Source organism: Calidris pugnax, unplaced genomic scaffold (assembly GCF_001431845.1).
Source record: "Calidris pugnax isolate Ruff unplaced genomic scaffold, ASM143184v1 scaffold461, whole genome shotgun sequence".
Lineage (NCBI taxonomy): Eukaryota > Metazoa > Chordata > Aves > Charadriiformes > Scolopacidae > Calidris > Calidris pugnax.
In genome coordinates this window covers 523,544-542,777 of record NW_015091201.1, presented here as the reverse complement: position 1 = coordinate 542,777, position 19,234 = coordinate 523,544, and the positions used below count along the sequence as shown (strand labels likewise).

At 53.6% G+C, this 19,234-nt stretch overlaps 2 protein-coding genes across 2 annotated transcripts; both read right to left on the bottom strand.

The window, feature by feature from the left end:
- Positions 1-2,865: 2,865 nt before the first annotated feature.
- LOC106898449 (E3 ubiquitin-protein ligase TRIM39-like) lies at positions 2,866-8,142 on the bottom strand. The gene is made up of 6 exons (XM_014959702.1): positions 7,592-8,142; positions 6,883-6,978; positions 5,018-5,248; positions 4,849-4,871; positions 4,294-4,406; positions 2,866-3,777 (listed from the first exon to the last, which is right to left on the bottom strand). The coding sequence occupies exons 1-6, from the start codon at positions 8,027-8,029 to the stop codon at positions 3,206-3,208; spliced, it is 1,473 nt and encodes a 490-aa protein (XP_014815188.1). The 5' UTR covers positions 8,030-8,142; the 3' UTR covers positions 2,866-3,205.
- A 602-nt stretch (positions 8,143-8,744) lies between these two features.
- On the bottom strand, positions 8,745-10,743 carry LOC106898471 (C-C motif chemokine 4 homolog). Its single transcript, XM_014959728.1, has 3 exons — positions 10,613-10,743; positions 10,208-10,322; positions 8,745-9,027 (listed from the first exon to the last, which is right to left on the bottom strand). Exons 1-3 carry the CDS (start codon positions 10,683-10,685, stop codon positions 8,928-8,930), a joined length of 288 nt encoding a protein of 95 aa, XP_014815214.1. The 5' UTR covers positions 10,686-10,743; the 3' UTR covers positions 8,745-8,927.
- Between the last annotated feature and the right edge of the window lie 8,491 nt (positions 10,744-19,234).

The window sequence follows — 19,234 nt, the reverse complement described above, 5'->3', positions numbered from 1 at the left end:
AAGAATAACATCATTATTCTGTGATTATCATATACATGCACATGTCTATATATTTGTTGTTTATATCACCCTGGCATGTCTGTAGGCATTTTGAGGTATAACAACAGCCAGGGGAGTTGGAGGTCGGAGTCTGGAATTGCACAGAAGGAGAAGCTGGGCTGTGCTGATGGAGATAAGAACTGATGGCAACCAGGGTTCGTGGTCTGGTGGCTTTTATATCTCAACTTTTTCAGAGAGGAATTAGACACCCTGAAGGCAAAATGCCCAAGTGCTCTGAAGTGCCAGCTCTGTGCCTTCCTCACCATCCCAGGATCAGGGACCCAGCTTGACACAGGGAGGGGAGGCTGTTCTCCACCCAAAACCGCTCTTCCCAGAGACACCAAGATGGGGGACTGTGTCTCTTCTGGAGGGCCAGCACTCAAAAAAGGCACATAAAAGTGAATGGGTTTGCATGCTGCATACAACAGTATTGTTTTCTTAAAGTAGTGATATATCCCAGCCTTCGAGGGCTGAGGAAGGCACAGAAGTATTATGCTAGAAACAGTGCCTGGCTATTGCCTTCCCTGTAATGACCAACAGAATGCAGAAGTGTCAATGAAGACCTGGAAGAACATTTCTGCTCATTTCATATAAAGCTGCAGATGACTACTCGCATCCCCCTCAGATGATGAAGCATTTTCCGCTGTACTAGAAGAGAAAGAAAGATGTTAAAGTTGGTTAAGATACTGCATTTCTAAAGCTGCAGGTCTGCAATTTTTGCTGTGGAGAATCTTAACAGGAGACACACTCAGCGTCTCTGCCCCAGGAGCTAAAGCCTAAAAAGGTGACATTAATCTACTGACTGCTCAGAAATACAACTCCCTGATCACCCATTACTGCCTTCAGTAATACCAGACACCTTGAGCAGATTTGTCCTGGGACCCACCACAGCAAGAGATTGTCTCAACCCAAAATGTGCCTTCAAAATATATGTATATGAATAGGTGTATGCCCATCTTCTTCAGCATATGGAAATCAAATAGAAACTGTGTGACTGTGATTAGCCTGGCACATACAGGTCAGCCCCTTTGGTAATAAATAACTTGATGATACGTGTGAGGGTCACCAGCTTGCTTGGAGCTGAGGGGCAAAGGTACTTTTGGGAAGATACTCAGGTGGGACTGCACTGTGCCATATGGCCATCCCCCACGGCTGGGGCAGGTGGCCTAATCAGGACCTGCTCCTTGCTGGGCAGGACCTGCATGGAGGCCAGAGCCAGGCAATAAATGCATTTCCACCCAGGACAGGGGCAATCTTGGCTTGTCATGACTTAAGCAGAAAATCTGCTTGCAAACAGCTTTAGGAGCAGCTTTAACTTTAAGCCATCAGGGAGCTCTGAGAGCCAGGTCCCAGTGCTCCTGAACTTTCTCTAGCTGCCCACTGCCAACCAGTCTGGGCATCTCAGGGAAGAATACTGTCTGCCCCGAGCAGTTTCTTAGTTGCTGGTGATGCAGAGGGTCCACCAGATGGAAAAATTTATAACATCTCCAGAGCTATTTCATGCCTTCAACCTTTACTCTCCTCCCTGGGAGCAGCAGATAAATGGTTTCGAGGAATGCTTTGGATGCTGCAACAGGGTGAGTTCACATCCTTCCTGCTTGTTCATTTCTTCCCCTCTTTGCAAGATCTCTGAACTGTTGCACTTCCTTCTGCCTCTTCTGGAAACACTCTTCATCCCTCTAGTGCAGCAGCAAGTGCCACTCAGCTGTAACCTTGTCATGGTCAGATTGCTCCTGCTTTCTGGATAGTTTCCATCCCAACATCTCCTCCCACCCCTGGTTCAGTGACATTTAGCTTGGTCCCTTCCCAACTGTCACCCTGCACAACAGGTTTCCCTGGCTGTACTCACCACTCTCCCCACCCTCCAACTGCCTCTGCTTCCAGCCCTCTTCCAAGACTGCAAAGTTCATGTCCTTATCTTCTCAGACTCCATAAACTCTGTAAGATCTCTGTGGAGGTCAACGAGCTACAGAGCCTACCAAGACTCATTGCCCTTCTCCTTCTGGGGACATGACAAAGCTGGGACCGAGCTCTTTTAGTGGCCTCTTCTCTCTGCTGTTCAACGTCTAAAATAAAGAGAAGGCTGGAGGAAGGAGGGTGAGACTCTCCCAAATGCAACAAAACTCAGCCAAGAAGAACATCCTGGGGTGTTCAATGCACAGATTCCCATGCTAGGGGATTTGCCACCCTCAGAACTTGTGAGGGGAGGTGGAGGGGCTGGACCTACTGCCCAAACTGGAGGTGATCTTCTTTCCAGGGGACAAGAGACAGCAGCCCAGGAGCCAGCAGGCCAGCACCCACACCCATAAAGGTGTCCCCTTGCCTTCATCGTCAGCACCACAAGGCTGAAGTGTGGTCAACCTCCGAATCCCTGCCTGGCTAAGGCATCTGTGCCACTACCAAATCCATGCCCAGCAGGTGCCTGCTTTGCTGTGGAGACACCAAGATGGGGGACTGTGTCTCTTCTGGAGGGCCAGCACTCAAAAAAGGCACATAAAAGTGAATGGGTTTGCATGCTGCATACAACAGTATTGTTTTCTTAAAGTAGTGATATATCCCAGCCTTCGAGGGCTGAGGAAGGCACAGAAGTATTATGCTAGAAACAGTGCCTGGCTATTGCCTTCCCTGTAATGACCAACAGAATGCAGAAGTGTCAATGATGTGTGTGCCACTGATGCCACAGCAGCATCCCTCAAGGACCCTCTCTGGGCTGGAGAGGACCAGGTCCAACAGCACCCTTTGCCCTCTGAGACGTTGGGGATTAGCTGGGCCTAACGAGCAGGGGTGGACGCACCACAAACCCACACAGCTAACCACACAAGGCTCCCTAAATCAACACTTTATTGCCTTGTTCCAGTACAAATCACACCAAAATCAGCACTACACAGCAGGCTGGGCACCCGCTCTTCTCCAGCATCCTGGGAGAGGGCCAGCAGGGCAGCAGTGGTCGGCAGGCTCCCCTGTCCTCATCATGCCATATTCCTGCTGCTAAGAGCCCTTCTCACCATGAGATGGCATGGGGTGGGTGTCACACTTGATGGGTCACCACCAGGAGCACACGGGGAACCTGCCATGGCTCTCACCAAGACACACAGCCACTTCCCCGGCAGGAGCCGGTCAGGCTCTCAGGTATCTGCCTGCCCGTGAGAAGTCAGGGCAGCCGCTGTCACAGGATGATGCACCCAGACCCCTGCGTGTCCCTGACCCAGGAGATCACCAAGGGCTCTGCATTTCTGCCCCCCAAAAAGGCACCCAGGAAGAAGAGAGGATGGAGGTTCCCCAGAAACTTGTCGGTGAAGGTGTAAATGTGAGAGTGGTCGCTCACATTGTAAAAGGAGATTTCTCCTGCCTCGTAGTCCAGGAAGATCCCAATGCGCCGGGGTCTCACGCTCAGGGTCAGAGGGGAGGCAGGTGAGGTGAGGGCTTCATAGTTGCCCCCATTTTGCAGCCGCAGCACCCAGTAGCCATTTTTGGGGGAGAAGAGGACATTGCCTTTCCGGCTGGCCGACTCGCTGCACAGCCCCAAGCCCCACTCAGGCTTGTCTCCCACCTGCACCTCCCAGTAGGAACGGCCTGAGAAGAAGACCTGACTCCCCAGCACCACCGGCACACTGCTGAACCTCTTGGGGTTGTCAAAGAAGGACAGAATCAGCTTCTTGCTCCCACGCCGCACACTCTTGCGGTCCTCGGACAGGATGAGGTCAGAGTGTGCCGTCTCTGGGTCCAGAGTCACATCCACTGGAGTGAGAGAAAGGTGGAAGGACAGGCAAGGCTTCAGGGGTCTGCAGGCACGGACACGAGCGGGTGTCTGCGACCTGGATGCTGGGCTCTTCCAGATCTTCCTACCTCCCATATTTATTTGCTTGTACCCATGGTTTTAAACAACTCCCAGCACTGCCCGGCAGTGGGGAAGTGCAATAGAGAAAACCATGCTAACCATAAACCACATCAAAACACTTGGTATCTGCCTGCAGAGCAGGAAGAGAATGAGGGCGGCTTCAGAAACAGTAAGAGCTCATGGGCAACACGGAGCCTGAATCTCCTGAGTGACTTCCTAGGCTTCAGGGTCAGCTCACAACCCAAGACCAGAACAAGGAAGGTCTTTCCACCACAAAACCAGCTTGAACTCATCAGCATACAAACTGGGACCAGCTGGACAATGCTTATTGGCAAAACTTCCCGGTGCCCCACGTTATGGCAAGGCAAACCAGAGCCTAAATGCGCCAGGAGGTGACACAAAAGCAGCCCCCTTACCTTTGAACTTCTTCAGCATGTCCCTCATGCCCAGGCAGCGCTCAGGGATGCTGTAGTTTTCCTTCAGGGTCACAGACACAGCCTTGGGGGACTGGAGATTTATTCCCTCACACCTGAAAAGAGAGTGATGCCCATGGGCTGTACCCAAAGTGCACAGCATGAGCAGTCTCCTGCTGGGGAGTGAGGGCGGTTAATGCCTTTCTGGTGGCTGCACAGATGCATCTTCTCCCTGAGCTCTTTGGCTGTGAAGAGCACTAGGGATAACCACTTGCTTATTGGCAAATCTGATGGGACCAGAGCTAAACAACATGGGGAGCAGCGGTGCAAGTCCCTGGGAAGGAAGAAGCCAGGCAACACCTTGGCTCTGGGGCCCCTGAAAGAAGAGGATGGAGTCTCTTCCCCAGCCCCCACTGGTCCCTCATCTGTCATCCCCAGGGAGGATCAAACCAGACACTGGGCAGGGAAGACAAGGGGGTGACTGACATGGAGCAGACACGAACATCTCAAAGCCTGGAGGCAGCCAGGATGATAGGAGGAACAAGCATGGGTACCCACCTGCTCAAGATGATTTTCATGTCCTAGAAGGGGAAGAGAAAAACCATTCTGGGTGAGGGGCTCCAGAGCACCAGTGAGCTCCAGGACACCAGCCAGCCTGGCCCCGGCCACTAGCCCAGATGGCAAAGGCATCAGGGCTGAGTCAGTGGGGCTGGTGGCATAGCCTGACCTTGAGCAGCCTGTCAGCCGGCTGCTGGGTCTTCTCCTTTATCTCCAGGATCAGCTCCTCCAGCAAGGACTTCTGCTCCACCAGCTTGGCCAGGTTTTCATTGATCATCAGAAGAATCTTCTTCTCCTCCTCCTCCAGCTTCTGGAGCAACAGCTTCTCCTCATCAGCCAGCAGCCGATGCAGCTTCCCAAACTCACTCACAATCCTCTCACGCTTTTTCTTCACTTTCTCCTTGCAATAAGAAGGCACATGGGTGAAGAGAGGCAACATTAGCCAGGCAGCTGAGATGGAGCCGGATGCTCTGGCACCCACACCTGGCATCAGGCCCTGGGAAACCACTGCATTTTTATGACAAGCACGTTTATTTAAAAAAACAGCCAGAGGCTGACTGCCGTGCTTCCACCTGGCCTGAGTTCCCACTCGATGTCCTCAGTTTGCCAGCAGTAGGACTTTGCCCAGGGCATTTCTGTTCAGCTGAACCTCAGATGTCTAATGATGCCTTGGTGCAGGACGGGGGGACTGAGGGAAGGGGGGAGTTGGTGGTGGTGGGCTGTGAGGAGATACCATCAGGTCTCCGGTTTTAATTAGTTGTGGTACAGCTGATCTCTCCAGCTAGGTTCAGGCTAACCTGAATTTCCTTAGCCAGCCCAGAGGAAATGCTCCACGTCTGGAAAAACCCACAACAGTGGGAAAGAGGTGGAAGAAGCCCCAGGGCTGGGGAGGGATGGAAAGGGGGAGCCAGGGAGGACTGCCCGGGTGTCTGAGAGCTCTCACTACAGCCAGCAACAGGCAGGGTCTGTCAATGCTTTAGGGTTTTTTGCCTGAGTCCTAAAAATTGGCACTTGGCTCAAAACCTGAAGCACCGGGGAAACATGCTGCAGTTAGTTAGGACCACGAAACCTCAAAATGCAGATGATAAATGAAAGGAAACTGAAATGCAATATTTTTCTCACCAAACACATGATTTCTTGGACATGAGTCACGGAGGCTTGATAAGCCAGGACAGTCACAGCCACTTCCCCCTCACTGCTCGCAAGGGACATCCTTTCCTTTTTACTAAAAAAGCACCAGTCAGGCCAGGAAGAAGCCAACGGCAACTGAGCCAAGGTCCCAGAGCCCTGACTCAGGCAAGCAGGGGGGAGAGTGACACAGCTCTTACACAAACTCCAGCCCCAACCCCAGCCCAGCCCAAGGGGGACAGTGAGCATTCAGGGACACCCCAAAAACTCAGCACCCACTTGGGCAGGCTGTGACAGGCAGGCAGGGGGGCAGAACTACGGGAGCCCGGAGAAACTTGTTTTCCCTGCCAAAGCTGATTAATCAGCTCTAGCTCAGGGTTGAATAACTCAGTCCATCACTTTCATTTCCTTTCTGCAGTTACTTTTACTTTCCAGTTTCCACCCTGGAGGGATGTGGAATGCAGTTGTTTTGCTGGTGTCGTATCTCCCCGGGGCTGCCTGGAGTCAGGCAGAGGTGCAATAACTCAGCTTTACGTTTTTTAATGGAAACAGTTCTAGTTCCTATTACTGTGACCTATTGCTCACACCTGGCTTGTAACTCAAGCACACGTTGCAAAGCAAAAGGCAAATAAAAACCACCCAGTGTCTATTTGCTTAACCAGCACACAAGCCCCCGTGGTTTCTGTGGAGCTGGCCTGCTGCTCTTTGCAAAGCATTTCTTTGCAAGCCTTTTTGATCATTTGTATAGAGCCACACAGTCACTGAGCTGGTTTCCAGCACCAATCCTCCATACAACATGGGGACATGTCCCATCCTGAGGACGATGCCAAATTCATGGCCCCAGACAGTATCATAATTGCCGATACCTCTGAAGCTCATTTGTTAAGAATTACGCCAGGCACCTGCCTTGCACTCCTGGGTTTTCATCCTTTCCACTGACTCACGCTTCTTCACCTCCTCCACTTCCTTCAAAAGATGCTCCAGGGATTTCTGGAGTTTGACCTGAAAAGAGAAGAAAGAGGCTCAGTTCACCCCAGCAGTGCCACGGTTCGGCCGGGTCCCCTCTGCCACTGGCAGCCAGGGGACGGTGACCCCGCGCCAGGCGGCGCCAGCCCTGGCACCCAAGCCCAGCAGCTGTGCTCTTCACTCCACTCCCAGCGTTAACCCCTTCTGCCCTCGTTGGCTTTTCCCCATATTTTTCTGGTTGTTTAGGTTTTGGGGGACAGAGCGACTGCTCCCCACAGCATGGTGGCAGCTTGGCAGCACACAGCCAGGAGCATCACTGGGACATGGCACACCCCTCCACCGAGGTGGCACGTCCCCAGGGTAGGACCCACCACCCCCCTTCTCGGGGGGGGTCATGGAGGGGCAGGACCCACCCAGACAGGCAGGGGTGAACCCGGATGCCTCCACAACGTGGGAGCCAGCGGGTCCAGCCTCATCCCTGCCATGAGAGTGCCTGGGTGAGCACCGCCATCTCTGTCCCCCCCTCCTCTGCTTTCCCGGGGCTGTTGGAAGAGGAGCAGTGGGGTCCTGGTGGCCAATCCCCCTGGCACCGGTGTGCCCAAGGCCATCAGGGCAGGACAGGGACCTCCAGCACCCCAGCCTCCCCTACCTTGTACACCTGTGCAGCCTCCTCGATGGGGTAGACCGTGTGCGAGCGGTGGTGCAAGGACTCCCGGCACACCACGCAGATGGCCTCCTCCTCCTCCTCGCAGAAGAGCTTGAGGCGCTCGTCGTGCTGGGCACAGAGCGGGGTCGCTGGCCCCGGCTCCGGCCCCGGGCCGCCCCGCAGCCCCAGCTGCCGGATGCTCTCCACGATGTTGGCCAGCTGCCGGTTGGGTCGGAAGCTGCTGCGGTGGCAGGAGGCCCGGCACTGCGGGCAGGAGAAGGGCCCGTCAGCCCACAGACCCTTCTCCTGGCAGTGCTTGGCAATGCAGCCTCGGCAGAAGTTGTGCCCGCAGTCGATGCTGACGGGCTCGCTCATGTACTCCAGGCAGATGGGGCAGATGGCCTCTTCCTGCAGCCGCTCCAGGGCACCTGCCAGCGCCATGGTGGCCACCGTCAGCCGGCCGTGCCGGGCGGTTCCTTCCCCCGGGGTCACGGGCGGGCTGGCAGGCAGGCGTGGCTGCGGTGGCCCCACGAGAGCCCGGAGGAGCCACTGGCCTCGCCGCCGGCCGTGGGAGCCTCCGTGCCAGCGGGGGGAGGAGCATGGCAGCGGCCGGGACAGCTGCCACCAGCCCCAAAGGCTGGGCCTTCTGCCACCCCAGCAGGTCAAAGCGAAAGAAAAACCCTGCCGGGAGAGCAGGACTAATTAGGAAGTGCCAGAAATAACGCGGGCCCGTAGATAACCCCAGGCAGCGGGGTGGCAGAGGAGACAGTGATTGCTCTCTGGTGTGTGCTGAGCCGAGCAGCTCCCGGTCGCAGCGGCAGCCCCGGCATTGCCCACCCACTGCCCAAAGGTGCTGGGCGAGCTCAGTGACCCCCACGCCTCGCCATGACACCGCTCCCCTGGGACATCCCCCACGACACCCACACACACCCCCCACCGCAGAGAGCCACAAGCCTGGGCATCGACTGGGGCACGGCCAGGCGCCTGCTCAGGGTGGGAGGTGCAGGGACAGGGGGGCTGGGGGCAGCCGGACCCCTCCTTGCCATCAGACCCCACCACAGCCTCCAAGAGGCATCCCCGGAGCCAGTGGGAGAAGCTGCAGGTTTTGCTCCTTTTTATTATGCAAAATAACATCAACACAGTCAATATAAATTAGAATGAAAAGTTTCACCAAAAATGCCAAATAAATTAAAATTGTATAAACTTAAATAAAAGAGCTAAACACTCTATTAAATAGTCTGCCAAATTCACAGGCAGTAGGAAAAGAGGGATATGTCTCAGAGGTGCTGGTGATAACAGGTCCTTGCAGAGCTGGTGCTTGGAGGGAGCGGGGCATTGCTCATCCACTGCCTGCCTTGTCCTTCTGGGAATTCACAATGTCCCGGACCCACTTTTCATCGGGTTTGACACAGACCTTCTTCCCTTTGACTGTGGTAAATCTGCAGAATAAAATTCAGTTAATGGAGGAGGAGAGGAGGAGAGGAGAGGAGAGGAGAGGAGAGGAGAGGAGAGGAGAGGAGAGGAGAGGAGAGGAGAGGAGAGGAGAGGAGAGGAGAGGAGAGGAGAGGAGAGGAGAGGAGAGGAGAGGAGAGGAGAGGAGAGGAGAGGAGAGGAGAGGAGAGGAGAGGAGAGGAGAGGAGAGGAGAGGAGAGGAGAGGAGAGGAGAGGAGAGGAGAGGAGAGGAGAGGAGAGGAGAGGAGAGGAGAGGAGAGGAGAGGAGAGGAGAGGAGAGGAGAGGAGAGGAGAGGAGAGGAGAGGAGAGGAGAGGAGAGGAGAGGAGAGGAGAGGAGAGGAGAGGAGAGGAGAGGAGAGGAGAGGAGAGGAGAGGAGAGGAGAGGAGAGGAGAGGAGAGGAGAGGAGAGGAGAGGAGAGGAGAGGAGAGGAGAGGAGAGGAGAGGAGAGGAGAGGAGAGGAGAGGAGAGGAGAGGACCACCTGCTCCTTGCCACTGGTGAATCCCACCAACCCTCTATAGCTGCAGAACAGCCCCAGGGAAATATGGGGTGGGAGGCTGGCTTAATGTCACTACAGGTGTCCTGCTCTCTGCTGCTTATGCCACTTTGTCCCCAGCATGCCTGCTTCAGCTGGGACACTGTCCTGCCTGGGTCTCGCTCTATGGGGATGAGGGGGGTGACCAGCAGAAGCCCTTTTGTATCAAATCAGAGTTCCAGAAACTGGCTGCCTGGCATGTGGGATTGGCCTCTGAGATGTTTCCAAGCTGTTCTCCTAACAAGGGAGCCAGGATGGGGTATTATATAGGGTTTCCTGGTGCTGCCACCCTTCAGTGGAGCAGAGCCCCTGAGGATTTGTAGTGACAGGACAAGGGACAATGGTTTTAAATTGGAAGAGAAGAGATTTAGATTAGATATGAGGAAGAAATTTTTTTTACTATGAGGGTGGTGAGACACTGGAACGGGTTGCCCAGGGAAGCTGTGAATGCCCCATCCCTGGAAGTGTTCAAGGCCAGGCTGGATGGGGCTTTGAGCAACCTGCTCTAGTGGGAGGTGTCCCTGCCCATGGCAGGGAGGTTGGAACTCGATGATCTTTAAGGTCCCTTCCAACCCAAACCATTCTACGATTCTATGATTCTATTCTATGATTTGGGTAAGAGATCTACTCACATCACGGCTGGCTGGGGGCAGTGGCTGCCCGTGTGCTCATACATCATCACGAGGTTCAAGGGAAGCTCTTTGGTCATGTATTTGATGCAGCAGAGACCAGAAAGGTTGACAGAAACTGGAAGAGAAGTTTTTTGGTTAAACCAGATGAGGAAAAGTGTCAGTGGGGAGAGAAGCAGGGTCAGAAGACCAGAAGGTCCCTTCTGGAGGAGGTGCTGCTCCCGCCATGGGCTCCCACCACGGGCTCCCACCACAGCCATCATTCCCTCTGGAAGTCAAGAAGTAGCAAAGTGTGCCTCTCCTTTCCCACAGCAGACGCTTGGAAGGAAGAGTTGCCAAGCATTACTAGACCTTATACAGCAGAAAGAGAAAGGAGAGAGCTCCTCAGAGAGGAGAGCTTGGACTTACTTGGAGAAGAGGAGACCTGGTAGCAGAGGACAGCCACAAAAAGTACAGCAAGGGCAGCTCTGCAGGTCTTCATGCTTCTGTTGGGTGGAGATAAACTGCAGGAGACAGGCTAGACTACTACAGAGTGCCCCTTGCTGTTTGACGTGGTGTCCCTGGGTTCAGCCTGCTTTATAGGGGGAGACAGCCAGCAAGGTCAGAAACACACCGGAAACATTGCTGAAAGACATGACACAATGGAAAAAGTGCTGTGTCAAGGGTGCCGTGCAGTCCTGTGGAGGGAAGTGCCTGGAGCCCCAGTGACAGTAGTGCCCTGATTTGGCATATCATATAATGATACGATACCACGAAATGGCAGAGAAGTGGCAGAGGATATGAGCTCTGTTTTCCTTTCCCCTGACCAAAGGCTCTTTAGAGAACCCAGAAGTGATGATTCAGAAGATCGTTAGATGGACCTTTTGCCTGTAAGTCACATGATGGCAACGGACGCAGAATGACTCTGGCTGCAACGCACTTGTGTTTCCCAGAATATCTGCATCACAGACAAACTGGGGACAATTCACTTGTCCCACAGCAATGGGAGCAGGGGGCATCCACCAGTCAGGCAGCCCCCCTGGATGCCCGCTCAGTGGGCCAGCGAGGCACACAGCATCTGAGCCCTGCCCCAAGGAGATGGGGGCTTTCTCCATGGGACCCAGAAGGCCATCAGCATGTTAGCATAGAGAGCAGAGGGTAGAGCATGGTGCCACCCCAGGTCTGGGCTCCTCTTCTGTCCTTGACCATCACTTGCATCAAGTCATTAGGAAACTGGTTCTGTCACTGCATTGCAGCTTCACAGACACAGGGACAGCTGAAATAGCCATCGACATGAGAATTGGCCATTAATGTTTACAAAGAGCTTTAGAAGCTCATGACTGTGTTGGCACAGCAGACTTGGCTTAGATAATTATTTGGTTCCAGCAGTGTAGAATCAACACCCTCCTGACAGTGCTTTCTCATTGTCCCAGCAGCCACAGCCACATATAGAAGAAATTTGCTGTTTTATCTCATGTTGTCTGGGACAGGAGCGGTGTCACTGCACTGACAGTGACTGCAGCTCCCGTTAGAAATGCTACATCCCTACAGAAGAGCTCAGCTGACTTCCAGTTAATGGACAAAGCCTCCGGAGAGCAAGGTATTCACAGTGCTCGTGAATGTGTCCAGGTGATGGACAACCACAGCTGCAGTGGGAAAGCCACATGGACAGGCTGCCTTTCACGGTGGTCCAGTGAAGAAAGGGGATCTAGCTCCTCTATGGAGGATTACAAAATAGAAACCACTGACCAAAGTGGTGGCCTTGTAGGAACCCAGAGGAAGAACTAGAAGGGAAATGAGGTGATTCCCGACTCCCGCTGCAGGAGAGCTGACTCTCAAGTGCTCCAGGGCATGATGCACCACGTCTCAGCAGACTGAACGCTTTGAAAAACTGAGACAGAGTTATAATCATAGAATCATAGAATCATCTAGGTTGGAAGGGACCTTCAAGATCATCTAGTCCAACCATCAACCTAACTCTGACCAAAAAAATCACTGAACCATGTCCTCCAGCACCTTGTCAACCCGTTTTCTGAACTCCTCCAGGAGTTCAACCACTTCCCTGGGCAGCCCATTTCAAGGCTTGATAACCCTTAAAACTTAGTTGTTAGAAAACGTGGGCTAGGTGGCATTGCAGGACTTGTTCTACACAGGGCTCTTTGTTTCACTAAAACACTCTGTTACCAGGCAGGGTGAGAGCATACGTGGGCGCCTTTGCTGCTGTGGAGGTGGGGAGTTCCCACAAGCCTGAAGAGTGGGCAGCCGGGAGGTCCCTGCAGAGCCCTGGGACCCCAGAAGACACACTGCAGTGGGGCTTTTGGAAAGACGCTTCCTTAGCAGGGACAGGCACCTCCACCACACAGCAAGAAGGCAGCCCCCAGGCAGCCCACACCCCACGGCTCCTCAGCAGCCATGGTAGCTCAGTCCCCAGCTTTGCCTTTGCAGCAGTGAAGGCTTTGGCACAGCCATTCCCTTCCCTGCATCTCTCTTTCCTCACTGATGGGATCGCTGCCACCCCAGATCATGCTGAGGGGTTAAACTCCCAGAGCGAGAGGGAATCAAGACAGCCCAAATCAAGGCTGAGGCTTTACTTGCCTGTGGCAGAGAAGGACTCACAGTACCCGACTCTCAACAGCGGAGGATGTCCAGATTCATCTGGGATCCTGCCTGCTCTATAATCCCCCTTGTCCTGTTCTCCAGAGCCCATTCAGACACTGGGATGAAACCTTGCACCTCCAGGGGCATGAGGTCCCACCACCAATGTCCTAGGCTGGATCCACCCACCCTCACACCACACAGAGTGGGGCTAGGAAGATGTCAGCCTGCTGCTGGTCCATCCCTTGAGCTGTCAGGAGTTGCTCATCTTGCCTGGAGCAGCTGGCTTAGTCTAGCAGGGAGCCTGGGGATGGTGGCTGCCCCCCACCCCCTCCAGGAAGGGTCCAGGCTGGCTGCAGCTCACCTGGTATAAGATGTTAGCACCCGCAGCAGCAGGGCCAGCCTGGAAGGAAGGTGTGGGCCGAGTCATGGTCCCAAATCCACAGCACTCCTGCACTCCCTCTACCTCCCCATCCCAGATCTTGCTCCAATGCAGGTCCATCTGTGCTCCCAGGATGTCTGGGGCAGAGACATAGCAGCTCCCCACCAGCCCATGTCCAATTCAGCCATGCCACACCTCCAGCCTACCCACAAGCAACTGCCCTCACCCTGCACCCACGCTTCCTCCACCTCTGGGAGCTCTTGGCACCCTTTTTCCCCAGTTGCTGCTTAGGGATGCTGGGGAAGCTGTAGCTGAAATTGGGCTCCTGGGCAGGGAGCAAGGGTGTATGTATGGGCAGGAGCTCTGGGGACTGAGCAGGTCCTCTTGCACACCCTGCATGGAGCTGGCCATGGACGTGCTGTCTGAGACAAGAAATGTGACAGCTTGAAATGCCCAAGAGAACAGACCACGACTGACAGCCCTGCCTGAGGTAACAGACAGCAGATTGAGGCTGGGGGCACAAGGAACAGGCTTGGAGACAGACGTGACCGAGTGGCAGACTGGGAAACGAGGGATGCGATTGAGATCAGATTGAGATGAATTGAGATGAGATGAGATGAGATGAGATGAGATGAGATGAGATGAGATGAGATGAGATGAGGTCATCATGATGACCTGCTAACCTAGGTGTCACCAACGTCTACCACTTTCATTCTCCTGCTCCTGCCATTTCTACCAGTGTGTTCAGGGCCAACATTTGCACACATCCACCATGCAGACCAATCTTAATGTTCCCATTACACATCTCCACACAAGGACTAGAATAAAACTGAGAGGAGGAGAACAGGCTGGGGAATGAGCTGGAGACATCCTCGCTGATGCAGCTCACACCAACACAGCCCAGCTTGGAGCTGCTTTTAGCTGAATGTTCTGGATGTTCCTGCAATATTCAAATATGGGTGTGATGGAAATGTCAAGATTCATTTTGAAAAATCAATATTTTATATCAGGAATATAAACGTACCTAGACATTTTCAATGAATTCTCTCTCCTTTGAGATATACTGGGCTGTGTTTCCTGCTTCCATTCACTGCAAAAGGAATTCCTGGAGGTTTTGACACCTTTGTTATTCCCCCTATTCACTGTTTTCTTCAACTCTGTTCCTTCTTTGAAGGAAGGTTTTGTATTTCAGTCTTGGCTGCTCCTTCCTGCCAAGACAAATAATTCAAATCTCTAAATATTTTGATTTCTAAAACCTCCTCCATATCATACATCCTAAATAGTAGCTATTTATGGAGTCAGTAAAACCTCTGCCTTATGGTGTGTTTCAGTTTTCGATAGAAACCACACATGGTATCTTTGGATCCATCACCAGAATAGATTTGGGATGCAGGAGGAAGTCTTTTCTTAGCTCTGAAGGCAGCCTGCTCCACCACACCGACTCTTGGTTGGAGTCATGTCTGGGGGATCACATTATCACAGTGCCCCTGGGAGCTGCCAGATTGCTAATGTGGGAAACTGGTTTTAACTGGAGCAAATCAGCTGGAAACAGAAAGAGAGCGACTGGAGGCAGCCAGTGATCGCAGGGTGGTGCAGCTCCAAGATCTCAGAGGAGAAGAGGTGTTTTCCAGAGGGATCGAGACTTTCCAGCATGGGAAAGGGAACCTTGCCAGTGGGGGATATAATTGAAGTCTGCAAAATGATGAGTGGCCTAGAAAGAGAGGCAAATAGTGATTATTCACTGTCTCTCCCAGAGCAAGAACCATGAACCACCAAATGAACCTGGCAACAGCTAGGTTTGAAATGAACAGAAGGAAGCAGCTCTTCATATGAGGAGCTCCTTGCCAAGGGACATGGTGATCGCAAGGAAATTTCCATGTGTCTGAGTCAGGGTTTGGATTTCAAAGTGATAAACTTGAGAAGATTTTTAAAATGAGAATGGTTGGAGGCTGGGAGCGCACCCGAGGGAGGCAGCACAAGCCTTTTTCTTCAAGGGGTCTTACGTGGACATATCTAACAATAATAAGGCTGGGCTAGATGGACCCTTTGTCTGAATCCTCTGGGATGGTTCATATTTGATTCTTCAGGACAACTGGTCCTACAGGACTGTAAGATCTGTAGAGCAGCTTGTGAAATTGCATTGAAATCCCTGGACTGAAATTTATATATCAGGATATGCCTCCGGATGAATATTTTTGGTAAATGTCAGCAGAAAGACACCAGCAGTTTCTAAGCGCACAGCAAAGCAGAAATATATTAATGCAGTTTGTGCCATTTTCCAAGACAAAGTTGGAGTGCCTAGAAAAGCCTCACTTTTGGACCAAGAGCCTGAAGAGCAGGAGGTGGCTGGCTGCCATGTCAGGACATGGCCCTCAGAGAAATGTGGTGGCATTTCCAAGGACGGACGCAGGCTGCCTTCGCCGAAATGCAGCCACACGTATATACTCTTGTTTCTCTGAAGGTGCCCTCAGCTGAGCAGGGTTTGCCCAGCAGCGCTGGCACTGCGTGGCTACTACAGCTACAGCAGAGAAACTAAGAGAAAAAACATTTGGCTGTTGGCTTTGAGACACTCAGAACCTGACATTGCTGAGCACTTGGCATTATGTGGTACTTTGTACTTGCAAAGTCTGCTTCCTGTTGTCCTCAGCTGGACGTATGTGTGATGTCTGCCGGACAGCAGATTTCAGGAATCTAGAAAACAAAGACAATGCTCCACAGAAGAACTGGTGAGCGTTGGGTTATGCCCATATCACAAAGGGAAGACAGGGATGGACTGGATCTCCACAACTACATGGCTTCCTGCCTCATCCACTACCCACGCTCTTCTCCTACACACAATCCTGCACACGCCAAGTCATACACAGAAACTTTCCTTGGTGATTGTGTTCCAGCAGCCACAGGCTGTCTCATACCTCAGAGGCAAAGCAAACTCGCCATGTCCTGCCCTGGGGGGTACAGCCTGTCCCACCACCTGCTCCTGACACAAGGGTCCCGGGCAGGGCTCGGTGCAATGCTCCCGCTGGACCTGCTGCCCCTGCAATGGGGAAGTTCTCCAGCAGATGGCAAACATTTTCCACCTCCAGGCCCTGCTCTGGAGCAAGTTTCTCACCTGGGCAGCTCCCCCCACTGCAGAACAGCAGCCCAAGATTGGCTTGGGGTCCTTACCTGTAGATCCAGCTGGAAACCATGCTCAGCTTTGCTTTTGAACGCTTGGAGGCAGTTGCTGAGGCTTTCGTGCAAAGAACACACCTGGTGATGTTTTGGGGTTACATCCCTCCTCGTAAAGCTGGGCAAGCAGGAGACCTCACCCAGGATAGAGGTGAGGGCCCACAGGTGCTCCTTAGCTGAGCAGTCCTCTCCAAGACCCTCCTCTGCTCTGCCTCAGCCGTTCTCCTGGGCAGGAGATGGAGCTTTGCCACTGGCCACCCCATGTAGCAGCCCAGGGGCTCTGTGACAGCACGAGCAGGCAAGGACTCACCAGCAGCATCTGGTTTGCCCAAAACATTCCAAAAATGGGATCAAAAGATGAACATACACACACCCAGAGAGGCTCCTCCTGCTGTTTACTTTCCCAGGGACCCTCCTGCTGTTTACTTTCCTGGGTCTGGACCACTACACTACCCTCAAGACCTTGCCCTCCCCCTGCACTGGGGGGGACTTTGGCTCCTGAGATGTTTTTGTCCCAGGGTCTGAGCAAACAGCCCTGTCACCAGGGCAGGGCTGTGTCTCTGGTTGCAGGACTGCATTGGTAGAAGGCTTGTCACAGCCACTGCCCTCCTGCTGCAGGAGATCTGGCCGTGGGGCATCTAAAGGGGTGAGTGAAGGGAGCTCACCTCCAGCGGGGAAGAGAGTGGGATCTTCACAGAGAGCCCTGTGCCCGCTGGGTCCGGCGCAGCCAGCTGGGTAACAGAAGAGGACTGTGGTGCGCTCTGTGCCTCTATTTTCTCGCTGAAACAAGGGGGATTTGTGCTCTCCCTGAGCCTGGGCCAGGCCACGGGAGGGTGAAGAGGGTTGCAGCAGCACCCGGGGACTCTCCTGGCTCTGGCTGGGGAGGGGAGTTGGAAAGCAAGCCTCTAGCTCCCAGCCCCTGGGAAAAGAGCATTCTTTAGCCCCAGTCAGGACCCACAGACCCTGCAGCCCCTCTGGCCCCTCTCCTGCCACTTCTTCCTCTTTGCTTGCGGGTCCTTTGTGTTGAAACCAAGCTGAGAAGCAATGTCTTGGCAGAGAGGGAGGAGGACTGTTATGGGTGGGAGCCTTAGAGCACGTGAGCTCCCTATGGAGCCCCACAACCAGGGGTAGGACCAGCTCTGGTCCCCCCTGCCCAGCTTGATGGGTGTCACATGCTGTGGAGCATTAGGCTGCCCAAAGGGCAGGGGAGAGGGGACACATCATCCTCCATGTCCCAGCAGACACCAGACCCATGGTCTCCACCCTGCAGAAGATACTCGGGTGCAGATAACCCAGGTAGCTACTGAAAGCAAGGAGGGTGACCATGCTCCACAGCCCAAGCCCAAAGTCTCCTGTCCCAGAAAGCAGCTGCACTGGGGTGGGTGGCACTGGGGAAGGCAGTTCCTGCACAGGCCAGACACCCCCATGACAGGCTCTGCCATCACCCTTTGCCTCCAGGCTGCAGTCCAGCCTCTTGGACAGGAGTGAAAGGAGCATAGAGCAACCAAGCAGATGAAACACGGCCATCGCTTCTGAAAAGGATCTGCTGGGTGAGAAGGGAGGTGCCCAACCCACCTTTCCTGCACACCAGCCTTTCCCCATCACCTCCCCATGGAACCTGAGGCACAGGAACAGACCCCACACAGGAACAGCCCTGTGTCTTCCCCACTTCCAGAGCACTTCTCAACCTCCCTAAAAGCAAGACTCCCTCTCCCACCAGAAAGCAGCCCCCCAAATCCCCGCAGAGGAGCCAAGCCTGGGCCAGACCCCCAAAGCACAATCCAATAGAGCCCCCGAGTGCATTGGGCCATTCCAGGGTGGTCGTGCTACAGCCCCTGTCTTGGAGGAGGCAAGGAGCATCCAGCAGAAACAGCCCATTTTGGGCTGCATCCAGCCCTTTCCTCTGCTCCTGCCCAGGCAAGGGTCTCCCAGTTGGCCAGCCCAGCTCCCAAAACAGGCACTCAGCCCTGGCCGTGGGACAAGAGGGTGTGATTCTGCTATCCAGTAAGAGGGAGCAGGTAACACAAGCCTCCTGATCCCTTGCCTTAGTGTCAGGGTTCAGCCCTCCCAGCCCTAGGCCTGCACCCTGGGGGGGGTCATGCAGGAGCAGGATGGTTTTAGCCAGGCAGAGGGATGGGAGAGGTAGGCAGATCACAAGGACCTTGCTGTCCTTTGTTGAATGCCCTCCTCTTTTCTTCCTTTCTTCCATCTCTATTCAGCAATGACTTCATTTCTTCAATTATTAACCACCTCGCTGCAATAGTGGCTGAATTAAACCCACTACGCCTCCTCTGGGACCAGCCCCAAGGAAGGAGGCAGGTTTCCAGAAAGTGCATTAAAGAGAAGGCAGACAGGGAGTCGAGACAAGCTGAGGAGGGGGGAGATGGCCTTGCTGCACACGGTGTAGGCCATTTCCCGGCAGCTGTGAATCTGATATCCACGGCAGAGAGACGGGTAAGGTCTATCATGCAAACAGTCTGTTCTCACATCCCACCAAGCCATGACAGGAGAGTGCTCGTGTAGCAATTGTTTCAGCTGAAAAATAAGCCACAAAAGTGAAATACACAGGAACAATTGCTTGCACAAGAGCTCCTGACATCCCACATCCTGAAGAGCCATTCCCAGATTGCTCCATCACCCCTGGAAGAGGCAGACGAGATGGTTTTGCACAGCTACTCCCCACCTGGAGCAAGGACACTGATTTTGTGTGACCTGCTTTTAAAGATCCAGGAACCCCGGTGGCACCACCCAGCACAGTCCCCTTTGCCATCACTGGGGACTCACCAGGGAGCAGTCCTAGAGCTTTCAGTCTCTTTGCAAAAATACTGCCTTGTCTGAATTTCGCAGAAATGTTCAAGTTCTGGCAAAGGACGCAATGGGAAATTCACCTCCAGAGTGGGACGGGA